This window comes from Canis lupus, chromosome 5 (assembly GCF_011100685.1).
Source record: "Canis lupus familiaris isolate Mischka breed German Shepherd chromosome 5, alternate assembly UU_Cfam_GSD_1.0, whole genome shotgun sequence".
NCBI lineage: Eukaryota > Metazoa > Chordata > Mammalia > Carnivora > Canidae > Canis > Canis lupus.
Genome location: NC_049226.1, coordinates 18,137,258 through 18,159,655, shown reverse-complemented (window position 1 = coordinate 18,159,655; position 22,398 = coordinate 18,137,258). Strand labels below are relative to the sequence as shown.

At 40.9% G+C, this 22,398-nt stretch overlaps 1 protein-coding gene across 17 annotated transcripts in view; it reads right to left on the bottom strand.

Annotated features, from left to right (window-relative positions):
- Nucleotides 1–22,398, bottom strand: part of CADM1 (cell adhesion molecule 1) — a 325,552-nt gene that overhangs the window by 62,753 nt on the left and 240,401 nt on the right. For all 17 annotated transcript variants that reach the window (XM_038536071.1, XM_038536073.1, XM_038536079.1 and 14 more), the window contains 2 exons: nucleotides 3,251–3,397; nucleotides 1,306–1,458 (listed from right to left, as the gene is read on the bottom strand). In XM_038536071.1, the coding sequence (XP_038391999.1) occupies nucleotides 1,306–1,458; nucleotides 3,251–3,397 (300 nt within the window). The remainder of the gene's footprint in view (nucleotides 1–1,305; nucleotides 1,459–3,250; nucleotides 3,398–22,398) is intronic.

Genomic DNA, 22,398 nt, shown 5'->3' with positions numbered 1-22,398 from the left:
ATCCCAGCAAAACCTTTTACGCTTATTATTGCTACAGGTCTAATATAGCGTAATGCTAAAATTAAAGCAGCCGTGTCCACCTGAAAGCCATCTATTGCTCAACACAGACCACAGGAGGAATTGCGTGGACTGATACGAAACAGGACTTCCTCAAATCAGTATCCCTCCTATCAAGAACATGTATGGAAGCACTAGGGACATGTTTTAGTTTAATGAATGAAAAAATATTTTCCCTTTTACAGCTGTGTTTAAACAAAGTAATGAGGCAGCAGCCCAAAATGTACATCCATAAATACATACATGTTCATACACACCAAGCAGAAACGTCCTTCATATTTATCTTTCCTCCTTAATCTTCATATCATTACACCGAAAAGCTGCACTCTGCCGCCTCAAATAGACTTTGATTCATCATCTTTCTGAAGGTGTAAATCAGAGATCTTGCCTCATGCTAGAGTGTACGTCCTTGAAAACTCAGTTTCAAAAATCAAAATCAGCTGGTGTTATGCACTGGTGTACACATTTGTCCAGAAGGGGACTAATTCATACCACTGTCAACACAGGAATATCTGCTGACTGTATCAAAATCTAAATATGGAAACTTAGCTACTGGGATTTTCCTGAAAAATCACAATCTTGTGATTATAACGAAAGACATCCAACTCACTAGAAGTGTCCTTAGCAGCCTGTCAATAGTCCTTGCTTATTATCACCCTTCTCTCACTGGAAGCTCTCAATTCTGTTATGTCCAATGGTTGCAATTTGTGGCAAAGTGTGTGTTCATGGGGTATGATTTTTAAAGCATGATCTAGAGTATAAGCAATACACAGGCAGTAAGTAAAGCCAAAGATAAGGAGATCAACAATATTAAATGAGATGTAACTCAGAAGGAAGAATCATTAAGCAGATTTGATAATCGAGCTCTGCCACAGGGTATGGATATAGCAGCCCACCTCCTCCTCTCCTGCACGGAGGGGGAAGAAATCCCGGCAGTTAGAAGCAATGGCATTTCATGTGGGGAGTGGTTCATTTGAGGGCTCTAAATTCTCTTGATCTTTGCTTCTAAAGCTTGAGGGTTGGAACTCAGGAGCAGGTGGGATCTACAGAGACTGCTGATTGCCATTCCTTAAGAGTGTTTGGTAAAATAGGCTATTTTTAAAATTTAGCAAGATGAGTGGTGATTCTTCCTAAAACAGGTTTGAAGAGCAAAATTTACCATTAACCTCTTCCTTGTTGCCAGAAGCCATCTGGTAGTAAGGGCCACCCTATTCCGTTTCCCAGGACACCACCCCACGAGTTTCTTACCCAGCACCGTGATTGTGGTGTAACTTTCCTGTGGGGGGTCAGTGTAGAGCTGGCAAAAGTATCTTCCTTCATCCGAAATTGAGACATTTGTCAGCGACACCTTGAGTTCACTGCTAGAAAAATTCAGCAACTGAAACCTGCTGTCCTTCAAAGCTGTGGAACAAAACACAGAGTTACTGATGAGGAGGAAGATGATAGCCCATCTTCCTTACCTAGGGAAGGGAGAAAGGAGAAAGGAGAAAGGGGACTCGAAAAGCCTCTATAGAGAAGAAGAATCGAGTACATCTGTGTGTACCTGTTGGGTCCTTCTTTAGACTTCTTGAACTACTATTTTGGGCTTTTGCAATAACTGCATGTAGACAAATAACCTTGTCCGAAAGGAAACTGACACACATGGGGGTCTGTGGGTGTATGTGCGTGCACACACACACACACACAAACACACCCCACATGCTCCTTGCTGTCAGTTTCCACCACTTATTCATAAATTGTTTCAGATTTTTCTACTGCAGTTCAGTAAAGTGAAAAGAGAAGGATGGGGTGCCTGGGTGGCTCAGTTGGTTAAGTGTCTACTTTCAGCTCAGGTCACGATCCTGGGGTCCTGGGATAGAGCCCTGTGTCAGGCTTCCTGCAGAGCCTGCTTCTCCCTCTACCTCTCCTCCTGCTCATGCTTGCCCTCTCTCTCTCAAATAAATAAATAAAACCTTAAAAAAAAACAAAAACAAACAAAAAACAGAAGGAAAGTGCAGGCTGTAAGCTCCCCCTTTGGGCACTGAAATTTCAGGGAGTAGGACCTACAGGTTTTTGAGTTGTCCCTCAAAATCTGATCTTAAAAAAAAAAAAGCAGTTCCAAATTACGAAAACAAAAATGACATTATTATTAATTTCAAAAACAAAATGGAATTAAAAAAAACCACTTCATAGCATAACAGCCCAATTTAATGTGGATGCACCTTTGCATTTGGTATGGTTGGAGGTAGAGTTGTCCAAAGTCCATAATCTAGGGCTTCCTAGAGCCTAAGACAGCCTACAGTTTTCTAACTACATTCAATTTCACAATAGAAAATGGGTGAGGAAGTAGGAAATCAGTCACCACCAAAGTAATGTATGTGGGCTTTTTATTAATTTCAAATATTCACTTTTAAAGTCCTTAGGTTAATTTTGGCAGAGGCGTGATTCATTCACAATGACAAAAATTCACTCTAAGAATGGCTGGCTCCTCTTCTTTTACTTCCCTTCATCTTCCCTCTTAGATGTTCCTTAGTTTTATCAACTCTTTCCATAGTTCGTGAATGTTCTAGGGCATTAGGGAGAATGTGAACAAGCAGATGTGAAGGGACATTCCTCGACATCTGCTTCAATTAGGTACCAATGGTCTCAAGGAGCTATTTTTTGAAAGGCCCGATTCTTGGTCCTTTTATGCTCTGAGATCCATTTGAACCATTCCTAGGATATACAATTAAGTTTCAATGATTAACTTTTGGGATATTACATTTAGTAAGATTTCAGCACGTGATAACCTCTCTCTACCAGAGGCTATGGCGATAAGAGATTTTGGTTTTGTCTGTATAGGCACGCATTATCTTGGAAACTTCCATCTTCAAACCAAACAGATTACCCTTCAGAATGCTGTATTTTCCTTGCCTTCCCCTATTTGAGTTGTTTGTGTCAGCTAAGTATTTGGGATTCAATTGCAATTCACCTTGAATTACTACAATCAATTCCTATTGCAAAGTAAGACTGCTTTACTTTTAAAAGGGACCATTCAAGGTTTCTATTAAGTAGAAAGATTATGATTGCATGTCTCTTCTTCCCTCTGAAGAATTGACTAAACTTTAAGCATCTAACATTAAATTTAGAAAAGAAGGCTTTGGCAATCTCTTTATCAAGACAACATGTAGGGGAAAAAAAGTTGCCACCTAACGCTACAGAGATGGAAACTTACGCCTGAAGTCCCTGAAATAAATGGTCTGCCTGTTGGGATTCAGCAGTTGAATCACAGAGTCATCACTCTTATTGACTTGGCAGCTGATGGTTGCGACTTCTCCCTCGATCACTGTCACATCTTTTGTAAACAAATTCTGTCCATCACCTTAAAAAAAAAAAGAAAATTTCCATCAATTAAAATTTGGTTAATGGTGCAGTTATAATGAGAGACAAGAAGGGTAATCAAAAATGGGTATTAAGAGCAACATTGGTGTGGTTCCCATCTTTCTTCCTCTGCAGGCCACAAAATGAGCCTGTTAATCCCAGAGAGATCCAAGGACAAAATGCAACTAAGCCTGGAATCAACAAGTTATCAACAGTCGTGATGCCAATGTCCCAGGCTCCAGTATCTTGTACCAGTTAAGGAGAGTGTTGGAAAGGTATGGAGAGGTCAGAGAGCTGACTTTTCTAAGAAGCTGCAGCTCTCACGAATGGAGTAGGGGAGAAGCATATACTCAACCTCAGTTCACATGCCCTTGAGTTAAGCTATTTGGTCGCCTCACAGAAAACTCAAGGTGCCACTTAATACAAGAAGGGAGGAGGGCTCAGTAAATAATCTCATCTTGTTAGCTGATGTCGACATTCCCAAGGCATAGGCAGTTCAGCTGCTTACTGCTTGTGAGTGAGGACCTCTCTGGAGTCCTGGAATCCCAATCAAATCCTGGGAAGGCTTATATGTGAGCCTATTACTCTGCTCTCTGAAACTTAGGCCTTCATGACTCACTCAAAGCCCCAGGCAGGCCCGATCCATGCCCCTTCCATAGATCACCCCCATCTAGCCATTTAGATTATCCCTCAGAACATGTCCAAAAGTCAAGGCTTTCAGATCTAGTGATAGAAGGCTTCTCTCCAGATCTGCTCTCGTTTGTTGCTTTTATGATTAGTGACAGCAGCCAGGGCCCCTCATGAATGTCCCCTATGATCCACAGCACAGGTAGAAGAGGAGAATTCAGTTCAAAAGCAAAAGATGAAGTAATTGTGGAAGGTCCTATTCTGCACCAGGCACAGCAGAGGATACAGAAATATAGGGCACGTGTACAGGCCTTTCAGAAGCTGCCACGTGGCTGAAAACTGCTATCTAATCTTCACTTACAAAATAAAAAGCGTAGAGCGGGCAATGGGTGTAATGGTCGATCAGGAAGGGGAGAGGAAGATTGCTTTTTGGCTGTATGATCTCAAGTAAAGTATTTCAAGTCCCTGAGCCAGTTTCTCATCTGCAAAATGGGGACAGTAATTCAAAGCCCTCTCACAGAGCTGTCAGAAGGACTGAGGAAGGTAATAAATATAAAGCATTTAGCACTGTCTAGTTTCTTATAAAACTGAATAAATGGTGGCTGCCATCATCATCGCCATCCTTTCTCTAGTTGTCACATCCCAACATTGATTCGGCAAGTCCATGTGTTGAGTAGTGTGGATACAAGAATGAAGACCCACGGTCCCTCTTCCCAAGCTTTCCAGGGTAGATCAGGGTAGTTCATTCACTCCTCCCACCAAAACAAACAAACAACAAAAACAACAACAACAAAAACCCCAAACCCAACTTTGTCGCGTTTAGGAACAAAGGTCAAAGATAAATACTATTGCAAGAGAGGAAGACTGTGGGAGAGCATATGCATAGAGATGCAATTAGAATAAATGGAAGATTTCCACCTGCTACTGTATTTCTGCTGAAGGATCCTTTTTTGGCAGGACACAGAGAAGAAGTGTGAGAAGGGTTTCTGAGATGGCTTTAAGCCAAATCCACCTAGAAACAGACTAGCTTCTGACAGAGGACCAGGACGGAAGGAAATAGGAGATAAGGACGAAACTATTAGAACCACAGACAAACAAAAATTCTTGGTGCTTGAGGAGCCAACCCATGTGAAACCCACCCTTGAGATGATCTCTGATGCAGGGAATTAACTGAAGTGGGAGAATGTATGTAGTGAGCAGAAGGGGTATATTTTCCCTAGCTTGATCCAGCAGTGAAAGCTCAGTGGCTGAACAATGCTGTGGAATTGTTGCAGAATTTTAAAAAGAAAAGGTGATCAAAAAAACCCCCAAAACAACCCTACGAATGAATGCCTATTTTTCCCTCTGTAGATCACTGTGACAAACGCAGAATTCAGAAGCCAGCTGGAGGGAGCAGCGTATTCCCAGATTTGAGAAAAGAACAACGAAAGGGGAATTCCTGCCAATCAAACATGCTTTTCGAGGTGGTTTGACTGGCTCTGGCAAAAGTATCTACAGGAAAGACGATACCCTTATTTCCTTGGGGTAACCTAATCTAGTAAGAAAATTAAGGAAAAATTAAACTGCATAATTCCAATGCTGTATTGCCCCCTGAAGTCACAGGGCTTGCCTTGAGGAGATTAGGATACCAAGTGGGGTCTCTATTGGGTCATGGGTAGATTTCCTCTCTCTAAAGATATTTGTTACCAACGTAAGTAAGAATCTTCCATTTATAAAAAGAACCTATGGAAAGGCCACCTAGTGATAGGCCTTAATCCCTTCAATGCCAACCACGCCTTGCAGGTCCTGACCACCATCTTGTGGGTACTGGAACTTAAAAGCCAGTTGCAATTCAACTGGATCCTAATAAAATACTTCCTGTGGAACTAACTGTACCTTTTCGTGTTAGTCTTTCTCTGGCATGCTGGTATATTCTTTCTGGATAGCACCAATATCGACACAAAGTCTATCAAACATTTGTATAGGAGATGAGAATAAAGAGGGGTTGACTGGGATTTTGTGTTTGGCACAAGTAAAGTAATAAAACAGAATCAGAGGGGTTTTGTGTGTTAAAAAGTCTACACATTCTTAATTATTACTTATAATTAGGAAAATAAGACCAGATCACTTTAGCATGTTATGATTAAGTCATTCAGGTAAAATTTCTGCCATCTGCACTGCTCTGGCACACAGCGTACTGTGCAAATCCATGGTGGTATCAAAATCATTACTGCATTATTTTTTTCAAATTGCTAAAGCCAACCTCAAATCCAGAGTCTCAAGAAAATGACAGTTCCTAGCTATGTTAACATGGTTATGATACTAATGCTAAAAAATTACAAGTGATAATGAAGTATTTTGCTGAAAGAGATCAAAGTGCCTTGGCTGATGGTGGTGGCCCAAGAATGTCACTGTAAAAATCACCAATAAATTACGTGGGTCAGCTGGACAGTTATATTAAATAGAGCTCCATACTTGGAGGCGCCATAGGATGGCTGCAATGGAATAATAATGACCTATTTATTTGAGGCGCCGAATGTGAATGACAGTGATGAAAATACGATTTGTATGTCAGTACTCTTAACTGCCTGAAGCCTTTATGTAAAAATAATTTCTGCTCCCATGCTCAAATATTTCTTCCAAACAGAAGGGTGCACTGTGACTTGATAAATTTCCCCTTGAAATAGATATCATGACAATTAGGTTGTTATAAAACACAACTTGATGTGTAGCAGAAGGGTACAAACAGGCAACGTAGATGCCTTTTTTTAAATAATCCATTTTAAAAAAAAACTTGCTGATTTCCTAAAACTCAATTAGCAGATATACTGTCAAGGCAGAAATAGCACATGTTCTGGGTGAAAGAAATCAAGCAGGTACAATATACCACAACCATTAAATAAGGCTGTTAACAGCAAGGTAATTTATTTTAAGGGCGGAACAATGTCTGACATGTAGAGACATTTTTGACTGCTAATTGGTGTATATGGGTGCAAGTTTAAGAGACAGAATAAAACTGGATTTTTATTTATACCAGCAACTATAGTCCCTATAACTTCCTCGATTTGCCTTCCAGTTTCTAAAAATACAACTCTAGTGCCAGAGAGGCCCATTCACTCACAAGCAAGTCTCCTGCGGTAAACCAGAAGTTGCTAGGATGTTTATTACAGGACAGAGAAAGCATATTGTCTAAGGAAAAAAAAAAAAAGAATATTTCGATGATTAGTGAAGACCATTTCAGCAGAGTTGGTTAGGGCTGGAGTGGGAGTGAAGATGCTGCTAGCTCATAAATCCCCTATTCATTCAATCTTCAATTGGCTTAACTCATAGATTTCTTCTCCAAAACCTCATTTGGTTACAGACTCTATTTCCAGGGCAATACACGAAACACCAGCATTGACTGGAATCTACTTCATCCACGATATGGCCACCTGAAGGGGGTGATGGGGCGAATCTGAGAGCCAGAGCTGAAATGAGAAGCACGGAAGGAGACAAACGTTTTCTCTGGCACTAGGCACTGTGCTGCTTGGTTTGCACATGTTTCCCTCTCCAACTCCTGGACTTTTCAATACCTCCACTTTTAAAGTTAAGAACTGCAGACCTGGAGAAATTCAAATAAGTTGCCTAATGTAATTCAGCAAAGTGCCAGAGCTGGTGTTCGAACTCAGTTCCGTCAGCTTCTCTGGCCCATACAGTCTGTACTTTTAACCACCCAACATCAGAATCCGTTGCCAAGGTTCTATTGGCTCCGTCTTGGAAAATTTACTTGTTTTTAAAGAGGGTTATTTCCCTATGAGCAACTTCTGATTTTTTTTTTAATTTCCATAATTTATCCAGAACACAATTACACACTTGAAGATGAGAGAGAAACTGTCCTGAATGTAAAACACCTTGTTTACTACGGCTTCTTTCTTTCAGCACTCAGCACACTTTGCCCCTGGAGAATGACTTTATTACCAGTGCATGGCGGGCATTTGCCAGCACCAAGAGCTCGCCCCCGCTGCCTGGCTGTTAATAAAGAAAGCACTTCATTTACACCAGGGGAGTCTCTCCAGTCAAGTCTATAATAAAAGGGCAAGTCATAGTTAGAACAGAATTTGGTTTATACTATGGCAACTATGTAAACTCTTACTGACACCGAAGAACACAGATGACTCTTAACTGGGAAGACAGTTTGCCCAGAGAAAGAGCAAATAGAGTCCCTTGACCTACTCTGTCAGTAACAAAATCATATTAGGGAAACCTTTTTTTTTATTTTCCTTTCCTTCCTCTCCCCTCTGCTGAATGAAAGACTGAATCTAACATGAAATCAGCACAATCAGGTTGTCTAAATAGGCAAAAGCCAAACCAAAAATACAGACTGTAAAGCAAAACAAAACCAAAACCTCCCCAAATGAACAAACCCTGCCAAAGATCAACGTAGTCATTAACTTCAAAGAGTCACCATAGTTCTTGAAATTCTGCACTAATTAAAGGCTAGGGATTATTAATTCCCCCACCCCAACAGATATCTAAGTTTCAACTTTCCAAAGAGTCACAACACTTGTTTTTGAAAACCTTTTTTATTGGTGAGTCCTCTGTGTCTTAAGTTTCAAATGGCTTTTCCCGCATTCTCCTTTCTGTGGGATCCCCATTTTTATAACCGCGTTAGGTATGTGCCCAACTTGAAAGAACCACCCTTACCCCCTAGCCAATAAAAACCATCACTGAGGGAGGCCCCACAATTCCTGCTAACATTTTAGAGAGCTAGCACTAGAAATAAGTACGGTTCAGGAAAAGAAAAAAAAATTAAGATTCTGTTGAAAACCAGAGGGAAAAATCTTTCTAGCTGCATATGTTCCCCCAAGTCAATGTAAACACAGTGTTCACTACAAATCATTAACAAAGCCATTAAGATTTGATTTCTATCTAAGCAATTATTGTCAGCATATTTTGTACATTTCCTTTAAAAGACTCAATCCTATCTTTCAATTCATTAAACTGTTCCTTGCATTTATAGCATTTTATATCAAATCAGAAACCTATTTGAATTAATAAGAATTACAGTAAAAGTAATTTGAAAATAAATTATTTGAAGTTCAAGCCACGAAAGCTTTTGATGAAAGAGTTTAGTCCCATTCAAATATTACAGTGGCGTTTTTAGTCATCCAAAGGGCAGATGAGAGACAGTGAGAACCAGTGTCCAAAAAGATGAGCCCATCAACATGCATTAAGGTTAAGGGCTAGACCACTTCAACATAAATATAATTCTTTATTTCAAAGAGAGGCGATACTTCAACCTTTTGTGAATACTTGAGTATTTATTTAAAATCAAAAGCATTCAATCTGTCTGCTGTTTACAAAGCTTCTCTTGACCTTTTTGATCCTCATCCATGTTTTGCTATCCCCAACGGTTAAGTTGAATGTGTCAATTGTCTGTTCCAAGGGCTGTCTACTCGGTGGTCCAAATGATTACCAATGTGAACCCCGTAGCTCATAAAGCTTGGAGCTAAAATAAACCAAAACGACTCCACAAATAACTGAGTGGGCTAGAGTATGTAACATCGACCAAAACATTTCATTTGTGTCACCTTCTTTTTCACAGAACCCTTACGAGATTAAAGGTCAACAGAACTGAAAGGAACCCAGGGATTAATACTTTCATTTCCTAGATGAAGAAGAGACAAGGGTCTAGGGAGGAAAAACACCCAAAGTCACATGGCGAGCATGAGGCCCTGCCAAAGGAAGAGGCTACTATTCCTAATGGGCCAAACCAAGGTATTTCTGTTCTTAGCTATTACTTAATAACATCTATTGATTTGTTTCTAATTACAAAAGCAATATATGTTCGAGGTTTTTGATTTTTGTTTTATTTTTTAAGTTTTGCTTTACATGTAGTATTTAGAACACTGTATCTTTATGGTTCAGAGATGGTCAGGATCTCATTAAGAATCTCCTGTAATATAATTACTGTTGTGGCACTTGAGCTTATGGAAGGAAAAAATATTGAATTTAATCTAATCTCCTTTTATAATCAGTAAAAGGTGAGGCAAATTTTTGAACGGCAAGTTAAAGAGTAATCTTCCTCAGTGCTGGTTTTTTTCTTCAATTAAAACTGTTGATTTTCCCTGAATACAAAACGAAAAAATATCATCTGACACAACATTAAGTTATTCATGAATATTCTGTATACACATTCTTGTTTAGTTGACTAATGGCAAATGAACGTTCTCTATTTTAGCTTAAACACATAGTATAGGTATGTTTGATTAGCATTGAATTCCAAAAGCTGATTACTATGCATGCTTTGATTATGTAATTACATAATAGAGTATAATGGCTCCTTTGGAGTCATTATGATCTATATGGCAAATATGTTTCAGTTTTGCTATAGTTTAAATACACGTTGAGATGACAGCTCATAACAAGGCTCCACTTTTCAGTCTGATCAGCTAAATGGGCATTTCCCCATTCATCCTAACATCTCCTTGACACCAATTAAGGCCTATTGTGTCAGGCTGCATACACTCTGAGAAATTCCCTTTGTTTTCTTGGCATTCAAAAAAGGACATTAATTTTAAAAGCTGTATTAAGCAAAAGGCCTGGTTCAAAAAAAAAAAAAAAAAAGGCTGAAATTCCATCCTTCATCCACCCTTTGAAAGATCTGCAGGGAATCACATCTAGTTCATCAATCACTGTTCAGACAACCACAAGGGGGTTAAAGATGGAATTTCACCTTTAACTCCAAAATGCACATGAAGGGAGACCAGCCAAGAATATTGATGCTTATGGCAGTGGCTGGCCACTATGCGTTCAGCTCAGGGTCTAACTGAACATCAACCATGCCGAGTTACACAAAGGTCCAGTTCTGCAAATCTCAGGTCTTGCAAATCCCTTACATTTTGAAGCTCCTTTTGGAAGGGGTAGCTGTAAAGCAGCACTGCCAGATTTTACCTTCCACAGCTTCATGCCTAGCTTTTGATGGATCTAAGGCCAACAAATTTACCTACTGAACGGAATTTGATAATTCCGCCACCAACTCAGAAACTAGAAAGCAGTCATGTTTTAAAATAGGATACACGTTACTGCAAAGAATTCTGTAAAATTTCTCTTGCCCCCATGAAATCCTTTAATCTTACACTCCCCTCCATTGGCAAGAAGAGCTGTTTCTGCTTTTCTCTTCCAAGAGAATGATCCTGCAATACCATGCCAAACCAAAGGTGACCGGAGTCTTAACTTGAAAGACTAATAACCATCAGGCTGTTTTTACCTTTGTGTCTACTACTTTTCAGCATTAGGGCTGAAGAACGGAGGTCAAGCACAGTCCAATTGGTATTTACATATAGGATGAGAATCTCTTTTATGAAAGGAAACATTGATTAGAAGTGTGAAAATGCTTTTCAAGGAAGATCAGGACAAAAGAAAGTAGTTACAGCATCTGTGCCTGTACTGTTTCAAAAGACAGCTCAATAGGACTTTTTAATCAGAGCCCCCAGCACTAAACCGGCCAAGCCATTATGATGCTTAAGGCCCAAGCTGCCGGATCCTATAAAATGTAAAGGTGCAATCCCCTTTGGGAGAATGTTTATCGGGAGTGATACCTATCCATTAAAGACTAGAATCAGTTTTTCCACTAAATTTCACTTAAGAAAGCAAGGGGCAATAAGAGAAATGAATATACAAATAAACCATACAAGAGAATAATAATCACTGAATCCTTCGGCTCTATACATGGAAAGGTGAACATTCTAGACTTTTTCTCCATTCACTCCTTTTCAGAGCTTTTCGTTGATCAGAAAGGAGGGAGGAAAGCCTAACCCTGAAGAAAAACTCTCTCCAGTGGACACATTTTGTGAGGATTTAAAAAAGGAGCCCCCAAAGTAGAGAAGTCACTTTTATTTGCTGGCAGGATGGCATTCAAATCACCTTGCCAAAGAGTCATTCTAAGCCTGCTAAATCTGCTTAGAGGCTCTTGGGAGAGAGGGGGCTTTTAAAAAATATTCATTAAAAACAAAAACAAAACTAAACAAAAAAACAAAAACCAAACACCATCGTCCAACTTGGACTTTGGAGAAGGACAATCAGAAGACAGAGGCTTCTTACAAAACTAATTGTGTTGGCAAAGCAAGTAGATTCTTCTCAATGGATTTGATTCTGTGATGCTCGTTTATGGCAAAAGAAGAATAAAAGAACAGTTTTAGACTGAGCTACTCCAGTAGCAATTCAAAGCTGGGTGGTATTCCAGCATTTCAAAATAGATTGTTCCTCTTAGACGAAATATGCTGAAGGCCAACTGTTGATCTTGTGCATCAACCTCTTTGCTAATGAACTGATAATATGAGATTATATTCCTGGGGATATATCAAATAATGGCTATGTAGAGTGAGAACTCATCTCGTAAAAATTCTGCTATCTGTGTGCATGGGCTACTGGGGAAGAAAATCACATTCTGAAGGGAGGAATCCTAAAGACAGAAGCTGGGAGTCTACAAACCACAGGCTCCCACACCCTCCAACATTGTGGTCATGTGTCCCAAAGTTAGCTCAGGCCTGGGGTAACGGGAATAGACAATTTTAATTCACAAATAGAGCTATCCATTTTCCCAAACCACATGCTATTCATAGCTAAAGATTTACATGATTAAAACTCAAAATACATACTGATGTGTTTGGAAACCACAAAGGAAGATACAAGTACTAAGTTCTATTATTCCTGAAAAGACTCAAGGCAACTTGGACTTCTCTTACCCCAGAAGACTTATTAGCAGCCAAACCATTTATAATGTTATACATCACAGCAGCCTCCGGTGAGCCATCACCCTGTAAGAAAATATAATGTTGTCTTCTTTTCTAATCAAATGAAAAATCTAGGATTTCAAGGCTATAGGGATGGCTGACTCCGCTGTGCTTGCTTTTCTGTAAGTGACACTTGTCAATGCCCCTAAGTCGTAAGCTGATTAGAGATGCAGATTGTCTACAATACTTGCTGTTACCAGCTACTCCTCTATAAAGTTCTTTAAATTGAATTTCCTAAAAAAATAAAAAAATAAATAAAAATAAATAAATTGAATTTCCTCAGAACCCCATTCTTAAGTCCCAACAGGAAGAGCCAATGTGTTTCCCTTATTTTTTATCCTCTGATTTTAAGCAGCTAATTTAATATCATTTTCCCTTTGATAAGAGGTACCATGATTAAACTTAGGTCACTTTTTGCTTGAACTCACTAAAAGCTGATTCTTCTTTTTTTTCTTCACATTTGCCTCCAGGATATCAAAAGACTAACAATAAGATATTTAAAATCACAAGGCTATAACATGTAACAATAATCGCTACACACAGGGAGGAAGAGGGAAGGGAGTGTTTTTCTCCTAGTCTGGAGGCAAGAGAAACAAATTATTTTTTCTCCAAAGTGTTCATTATTATTTAAAATTTTTTTTAATATCTAGAAAACTCCCACTATTTCTGGAGGGAGTATTATTTTAATCATCGGCATAACAACAGCTAATATATTTCTAAAATGTTTTCTATGTGCCAGGCACCATGCTATTTTTTTTTTTTACATGATCTCATTTAACCCTCAACAACCCTGTGGGGTTCATCATTTTAGTATCACCCCCATTATACAGATGAGGAAACAGATTTAGGGAGCTTAATTAAGTGGCTGGATACCTGAACCCATTCCTGTTTAACTCTAGATCTGGTGCTATTGACAATTACACGATATTAATGAGGCTTTATGATGCCAAAGCACAGAAGGGAAGTGTTAGAAGAATCTACTGTATCTCATTTATATGATTTAGGAATAAAACTAAAGTCAGACTCTCCGCAGACGAGGGAATGTGAAGCCTACCAGCAATCAGGGTGTTCTAATATACGACCCTGGTAAAATGAGCTCTATAACCAGGGTCTAAACACTGGCTCTTCAGTATTTAGAGGGGAGATGTCTGTTCTACCAAATGATCTGAACTCAAACGCAGCTCCACTGCAACTTCAGGCATTTACAGTATCTGCTTCAAGGGCGTTCATTAGTATTGACAACTTACGTGACTGAAATTTGGCTGTATTAGCAAGTCTCTCTCTACATCTCATCGTTCATTTTTTCCTGCCAACAAGAGCCATTGAAAACCTTCCAAATTTAAAGCTTAGAGCCGACAGGACAAGCAAGTGAGGATATCACTTCGAACACATCAGATATGGACTCAGAGAGGATGTCAGCTTCAACTGACATTACTACAGAAACAGAAAACGAGGGAACAGGAGGGATCGGGGTTTCAGATTCTCATTCAAGAGAGTACTCTGAGTGTGTGTAATATGGTTTGTGCAAGCAACAGCTGTAAGTCCATGATAATCATCACGCTGAATAATGCTGCAACATTCAACTTACTCACATCTCCTACCAGGAAGCCACGTAGCTTTCGACTGTCCTATGAAATGAGAATTTCTTAGCTTGAAAATCAGGGTCTATGACTAAGGCCCCTTATTGAGGAGTTACTCCCTCTATGATCTGTCAGTCATAAAGCAGGTGGTGGGGTTATTTAACCTCTGGGCTTGTGAGCTGCTGGACCCAGCTGACTCCAGAAGAGGTATATGAGTAAGAAAGCTCCCTATAGGTCAGTTTGATGAAGGGATTGCATATGCAGAGCAGCCAAAGGAATTCCAGGTTCTATTTCTTAATGACTGTGGAGTCCCCCAGGCAAAGCCTATGTAAGTCAGATACACACTCTATCTAAATTGGCGCCACAATAAAAACAATAACAAACAAACAAAAAAACTTGCTTAGTATCATCTGAGTGTGGGGTGCTGATTAATCACTGAAATTAGAGACAAGTGATGAGGACACATGCCTTGTCCTTCCCTTGGAAGGGGGCATCTGGGGAAAAATGAGACCATCGGCCTTGGAGAACAGGAGTTCTAAGCTTTCTGGCGGTGCAGCTAGGCAAACTGGATCTGTTTTTATATTTTGAGGAGGGTAAAGGGTAGCTTTCTCCATCGTTATTATGAGAATCAAGTGAGGAAATGTGTGTTAACAGCATATTTTTTAAGCTCTGAAAATGCTAAACAACAGAATCTTCTCTACTAACCTCTTCATTAGCATCATCACTATCTCTATGCAGCTTCTGTCTAGACAGCCAGCATCTTCTTCTGATCATCCATAATCCCATGGAATTTTTCCCATTTTAGAGCTTTAGCTATTTATTATTTTCTTCATTGTAAGGCTAACTTTTTAAGAAGAACAGAGTAAATTAAAAATGTTTGAATTTGCAATTCATCACATATGTTTGATTGCAAATTACAACCATCATGGATAAGAAAAGTTAAGGTGAACCTCAGAGGTAGGCAGAGGACTGGACATCTGAAATTAGGTTCAGTTTACAGTGTGGAAAATGTATCTTGTATTCAGGTTTCCCCCATTTAACTAGAGAGCCAGACTTTGTTCTGAGAATGACTTTTGTATCCCCAGGATGTGAGGGGTCACCCGTGACAGGTTACACACCATCCTCAGTGGGAAACTTCAACAGTCAACACCTCAGATACCTGGCTAGAATTCTGAGGGAACGGGACAGTCCACATCTGTATAAGTGGATCTCTAAATGCCAAAATCAAGATGATATGAAACAAAAGCTATTTCCACAGAGCTTGCTGACTTCCCCACTCTCTTGTGTCCCATGCTTCTGTACGGAGAAGATCGCATGAGTTAATGCAATGTGGAGGAGCACCAGGCCTTTCTCTAAAGAATCTCAGCTGGTGAGGCTTATGTGTGTGTCCTCGGTTGCTTCCTTCCAGCGCTGGCTGTCACTTCTTACAGATCATTCTTTCCTTCATTATTAAGTGCAAGAGCTTTGTGAAAGCTACTGGTGTTGAGACCTTTCCTGCTTATTAATGAGTTCCCGGGTGTGTCCAGGATGTTTGAGGTCTCTAGAAACCTAACCTTCAACTAAGTGGTGTGCTACCGTGCAGAGGGGGTGTGTGATTTTCCCCCTTCATGTGACACTGGAGGAAAGAAAAGTGCAGAGACCAAATGAATAATATTTGGTTTAGTGCAACAATTACACTTTGACGCTAATAGATGTTCTTAGGTAAAAATAGACCTTTGAATGTGGGAAGCGAACCAATAAAAAAAATTGGTGACTGACACTAGTTATTGACATTAATTTCTCATATTATTATTATTAGATCAAAACTACCCATTACTCTTCTATTTATAAAAGCAGGGAAACTGACTGTGGAGGAATCCTTACTTGTCCTGCAGGATCCAGCTCAAAGTCATTAGCTTTCTCTGTGAAACCCTGATGCCTCCCCCCTCCTTAGCTTTCTAGGTTTCTCATGGTGCCTTGTCTGGTCTCAGCACTCATCACACGGATTGTTCTGCGATCGCTCATTTACAGGGTTGTTTCCTTCCTTTGATTTGATCTGGGTTCAAAAGCTGGTGCTTCCAGTCATTATCCAGACCCTGGAAAGGTTCATTTAGCTATCTAAACCTTAGTCTTCTCACATATCAAATGGGCACAAAAATACCTCTCTCACCAGGTGGGGAACCAGATGGGCCAATGGGCATATTTGTGCCGCATAAGACATGACTTGTGTGCCCCCTAACCTGTGCTCCTTCACTGCTGCATCCCTGAAGCAAAATACAGTGTCAGCTTACAGAGCAACTCTTGAATAAAGGTACCAAGTGAAAAGCTGTTTTAAGACCTCCATAAGCTCTCATCATGCTCATCAAAATATATTAAGTTGTACCCACGTCCCACATTAAATATAATTTTTAAAAAATAGTTTATTTATTTATTTATTCATGAGACACACACACACACACACAGAGAGAGAGAGGCAGAGACACAGGCAGAGGGACAAGCAGGCTTGAGCCTGCTTGCAGGGAGCTCCATGCAGGGAGCCTGATGTGGGACTCGATCCTGGGACTCCAGGATCGCACCCTGAGCCAACGGCAGGTGCTAAACCGCTGAGCCACCAGGATCCCCTAAATACAATTTTGAATTAAAAATTTCAAGTGATGTCTAGATTTTTGCTTTTGAAATTATAATTCCAACTCTACCTCTCATTCTGAAGCCAGTTCTTTTTTTCATGTTCTAGACATTTTCACAAGGCTCTTAGAAAGCAACAGGCCCTAGTATTGTGTCTATAGAGCTCGATGGGGAAAGAGCCTGGCTTCTAGAAATGCCCGATGTTGAGGGAGACAGACACGTGTATGCACAATGACCACACGATGTGGTAAGGCACAAGAATCCTAATGTGCTGTGGGGGCCTGGAGGAAGGAGGAACCAATCACTCCTTCGGGGTGGGGATGTGGGTCCTACAGCATGGAAAAGGAGGAATTTGAAAGAAGGATCATGGCATGTTTAGAACAAAGGGAAGAGTATAGTGTGCTCTGAAAAGTGAGAGGAAGGGATGCTTTCTGGAAAGGTCATTGGGTCCAGATATTGAAGGACATGGTATGCCAGGCTAGGGAATTTGCACTTTATCTTGTAATTAATAGGGAGCTATTAAGCAATTTTAATCCGGGAGGTGATATGATCACACCTGTGTTTTGAAAGATAACGTCTATGTGGAGAGGGAGGGTAGAGTGGAGGTAGGGCAAGGGCTGGAGCCAAGATCAGTTAAGAGACTTCTGCGGGAGTACTCTCACTGATAAGAGCCAGTTAAAGGAGTATGGAGAGGACAGCAGAGCCCAGGTTGGGGGATAAGAGTGGATAAGAGTGGGGAGTCGAGAATATTCGAGGTTAGGCACACGGGCTTTGGCATCAGTAGGTTTTCAATTCTGCAAAGGGGGCTGAGTGTTCCTTTGTCACCTCAACTAAACTCTAGTTAATGTTCAGTGGTCTAAGGAAAGACCAGTACAGAGCTACTTTATAAAGGAGTATAGAAGGCAAAGTGTATACACATCCTCATCACTTCTGCCGTTCACCGCGGAGATGAGTTTTCATAGCACTCACTGGTGCCAAAAATATACTTAGGAAAACTGTGCATCCCCCATCCTCACCCCCATTGGAGCCTTGCTATTCAGTGTGGAACACCGGCAGTTTTGAAAATTCCTGGGACGTTGTTAAAAATGCAGAATCTCAAAGCCATACCAGACTTACCGAGTCAGAATCTGAATTTTAACAAGAGACTCAGATCATTCATATGCACAGTCTGAGGAGCTCTGGCCTGGAGTCCAGTAATTCTAATTGCTCCCTGACACCATGTACACCAACATGAGACTGTTGGCTTTCCCAAGGCAGATCTTAGAACACGGTGTGTTCCTAGACAACTTGTTTCAAGGAAACTGATGTATAGGAGAAAGGAGGTCATGACTCACCACCAAGTCAGGTCAGTCTCCAGGGAGAAACATGGCTTCAGCAATTTCTCATTTAAAAACAGATTTTTAAAGATCCTAGTCTGCATGAGGATAAATTGATGTGGATCATTCTTGAACCCAACAAGAACTAGAATCTAGCTTCCCTCCACAAGTTCCATGGAGCCAGTAGTACACAAATGAAAAATCCTCTCCCCAAGCATCTAGCTGACTTCGACCAAAGCCAATAGATTATTCTGCATCCCACTGCAAAAACTATTCTAGCTGGCACGCTCCCATCTAGCGGGTTTGTCTGTTCACATGCGGGACCTGCTTAATTTTTGCTTCTCTGGTTTTACTGGCTCTGTACGTGTCTTGTGCTCGTTGAGTGTCGAGTCAGTGGAGACAAAACAACAAATAGGGAAACAGAGCAAGTGGATGCACAATGAAAACTGCAAAGAGGCTGCTGAGGTTTGCTATGAAAGTGATGAAATTCAACTGTATGATGTGAAGGGAGGAAACAAACAAACAAAATATAAAAGCTCTACTCCCTGTTACGGCAGGCATTTTCACTCTGTGTCTAGTAGATAAAATTTGCTGCAAAAATACAGGTAATGACACAAACATAAGTTTAAGAGAAATAATAAGAGCCTGAGGCTGGAGGCAAGAAAGAAGCAGCCACGCACAGAAAGAGCCTTGCAGGATGCTCAGGGGAAGAGGAGGGAAACAACAATTTCACTTCTCCACGGCCGCTTAATGAACATCCATGCATCAGCCTGGGCCGGGGGCCGGTGTGAATGTGCCCTGCCACCTGGACCAGGCTCACCGCATCCTTAGCTGTTGTTCATGGGAGGGAAGAACATTCTCCTAGAAAGCAAAGCAGGATAGGGTTCACTGAACAGTAAGGACCTCAGCTTGGCGGGGTGGTTTCCTATCACTCTGAAATTTTATATACCCAGGTTTTCAACCCGTGTGTTGCTTTCCTAGCAAATTTTTATATGTGTGTGTGTGTATGTACATATACATATAAAATACATACATACATATAACATATATATACACACAAATAGACTTTTTTTTTGGGTCGGGTTGGGGAAGAGGGTGGAGTGTACAATGGTCCTTGCCACGTCCTAGCTTCTGTTCTTCCCATTCCTTAACATATGGCAATTACAATTGGCTCGCACTTCATTCCTCTCACAAATTTGTCCTTGTATGAAAGCTTTCAGCATTTTTACCACTGGCGCGCCCAGATGCCTTTACTGCAACGGAAGCAGATCTCTGAACGGTTTTCTGCTGGGTTACTAAAGTGCAGTTTCAGAGAGAATAATGTTCTGAATTTTGGGCTCTTAAAAAAGTCGTTAGGTTTATGGGCAGTCATGCTTGTCACATTTAGAGTGTGAATTACGTACTTCATGGAAACACAGTCAAACCCCCACAGTTGTACACAGCCATAATTTCTGCAGAGAAAAAGACCAACAATTGGGCAACTTTATTACTACTACTTTTCATGTATAAGATGCCAAAAATCAACCCTCTCAACATTATAAGGTAGTTTTTCTTTTTAAAAAAGTTTTTTTCTTTTTAAATAAAGAAAAAGGAAAAAAGAAAACCCCTAATGGGCTACTTGCTGTTCTATTCACTTTTTAGATTTGTCAATTTTTGAGTGACTGCCAGCACCAGGGACTCTTTGTAGCACCTTGTACCTGGGATATAATAAAAACATGAAATGATTAAAAATACTGTGAGTGTAACTGCAGAAGGGACTATATATTCTGGGCCCCAAGGAAGGCCGTTTCTTTGCAGAATCAGACAGACTCCATTTATGTTATTAAATTGTAGTGCTATTCACTGTCCAGGCTGGAAGCTTCCCGACATGTCAAAAGCACTAATATGTCCAAAGCACACATTAGAACGTTAACCTTTAGAATGCCGGTACCCTCCAGACTTACTAATCACAAGTGCAGGAATTATATACCCTGTTCTAGGACATGGCTTACAGGTCACAAATGTTTATCTGTCCAAAGAGGTTTCTTCTTTTTACCACTAATTTACCTATGAAAAAAACAAAACAAAACAAAACAAAACTATGAGGTTGTAGAGGTTTTTTTTATTTTGAGGTTGTAGAGTTTATAAACAAAATTGCTAGATACATGGTAGGACTAAATACTACACTAATAAAAACACCAATTAATGGGGGGATCCCTGGGTGGCTCAGCGGTTTGGCGCCTGCCTTTGGCCCCAGGCGCGGTCCTGGAGTCCCGGGATCGAGTCCCACGTCGGGCTCCCGGCATGGAGCCTGCTTCTCCCTCCTCCTGTGTCTCTGCCTCTCTCCTTATCTCTCTCTCTCTCTCTCTCTCATAAATAAGTAAATAAATAAATAAATAAATAAATAAATAAATAAATAAATAAATCTTTAAAAAAAACACCAATTAATGGGGAGACTGGGTGGTTCAGTTGGTTGAGCGTCTGCCTTCAGTTCCAGTTGTAATCTCAGGGTCCTGGGATCAAGTCCCACATCGGGCTCCTGCTGAACGGAGAGCCTGCTCCCTCTCTATTCCTCCCCCATCTCTCTCTCTCTCTCTTTTTTAAAGATTTTATTTATTCACAAGAGACAGACAGACACAGGCAGAGAGAGAAAGCAGGCCCCATGCAGGAAGCCCAATGTGGGATTCGATCCCAGGACTCCAGGACCACGCCCTGGGCCAAAGGCAGGTGCTAAAACCGCTGAGCCACCCAGGGATCCCCTCCTCTAACTCATGCGTGCACACACGCGCTCTCTCTCTCTCTCTCTTTCTCTCAAATAAATAGAATCTTAAAAAAACAAAAGAAAACAAAAACCACCACCAATTAACTGCTGCTTCTCTAAACCCTAGCTCTGTGCCAGGCATGGTGCCCACTGTTCTCCACATCTGCTCACTCTGATTCACCGAGAGGGCCTGCTTGCTGGGCCCCACCCCAGGTTTCTGATTTGGGAGGTGGCGGGGTGGGGGTGGGGTAGGCACAGATAATTTGCATTTCTTGTAAGTTCCTACCCAGGTGCCACTGATCAGCCACTGATGCTGCTGAGCCAGAGACCATGAATCCTTTACCCAAGTCTTACAGATGGGGAAATGGAGGCTGAGGGAGAGATGCTACTGCTTACTAGCTCTATAAACTGAACTTCTGAACTACTGAACTTCTTTGGCTCTCTGGGAGGATGACCATTCCCATCAGAACTTTCCTCGTGGCCAAATCTCATCCGGTCCATCGACATGGCCGCCCCCCCCCCCCCCGGCTTTATCTGAAAGTTAATCCGTGTCCCCTTTCTACTGCCCATTCCTCGTACCGTATCAGCTCCGATTTGTGATCTGCCAGCAGTGTTGTGATTACACGTCTTCCTTGTCTTTCTATGACTCCGATATTGATAGATACAATTCTGTGGTGATGCATTGCCTGCCCTTTCAAAGGTTACTGCCAGCAGATGCTAGGAATCAATACAGTTCTTATCTGTCACAAACCACAAGAAAAGCATGGTAAACAAGCCTCAATGAAAGCCCTGTGAACAGGTCAAAGAGAGAACTCAAAGAGATGCACCGTGTCACCAGCTTGGTTTTCCTAGCTACTCCCCAACCTGGCTATGGATCTCAACTACCTGTTTAAGATTTGAGCCCTATAATATGAGGGTGCTTAGAAGTAGGCCTCAGATCTAAGAGCAGCCCTGGTGAGCTGTGCTCATCATGGACGCTGGGGCATGAGGACAAGAGGCTACAACTCTACTTTTACTATAACAAACTACCAAGATCAGTAAGATCCCGGAGTTCTTTGGAGGCAAGGGCACATTGAATCTGAGCAGATAGGGTAGGTTCCCTCATATTTTTTTTGTCCTCCATTCATCTTTTAATAGGAGAAGCCTCCATTGGAGGGGGGGGGGGAGATAAAAGGCATATCTTTTTTTATTTTTTATTTTGTAAGATGCTTGTAGCTCTACATATCAAGAAAACCAAATGATAGTTATAGATGCCCTAGAAAGCAGCTGTTGTTTTTATTATCTTTTTAAAGAACATGCAAGTCAATTTTCTTATTTCCTTTTCTTCCCAAGGGAAGAGCTGCTTTACCTGCTAGAAGAAAGGGGGGCCAAGGCTTACCTGT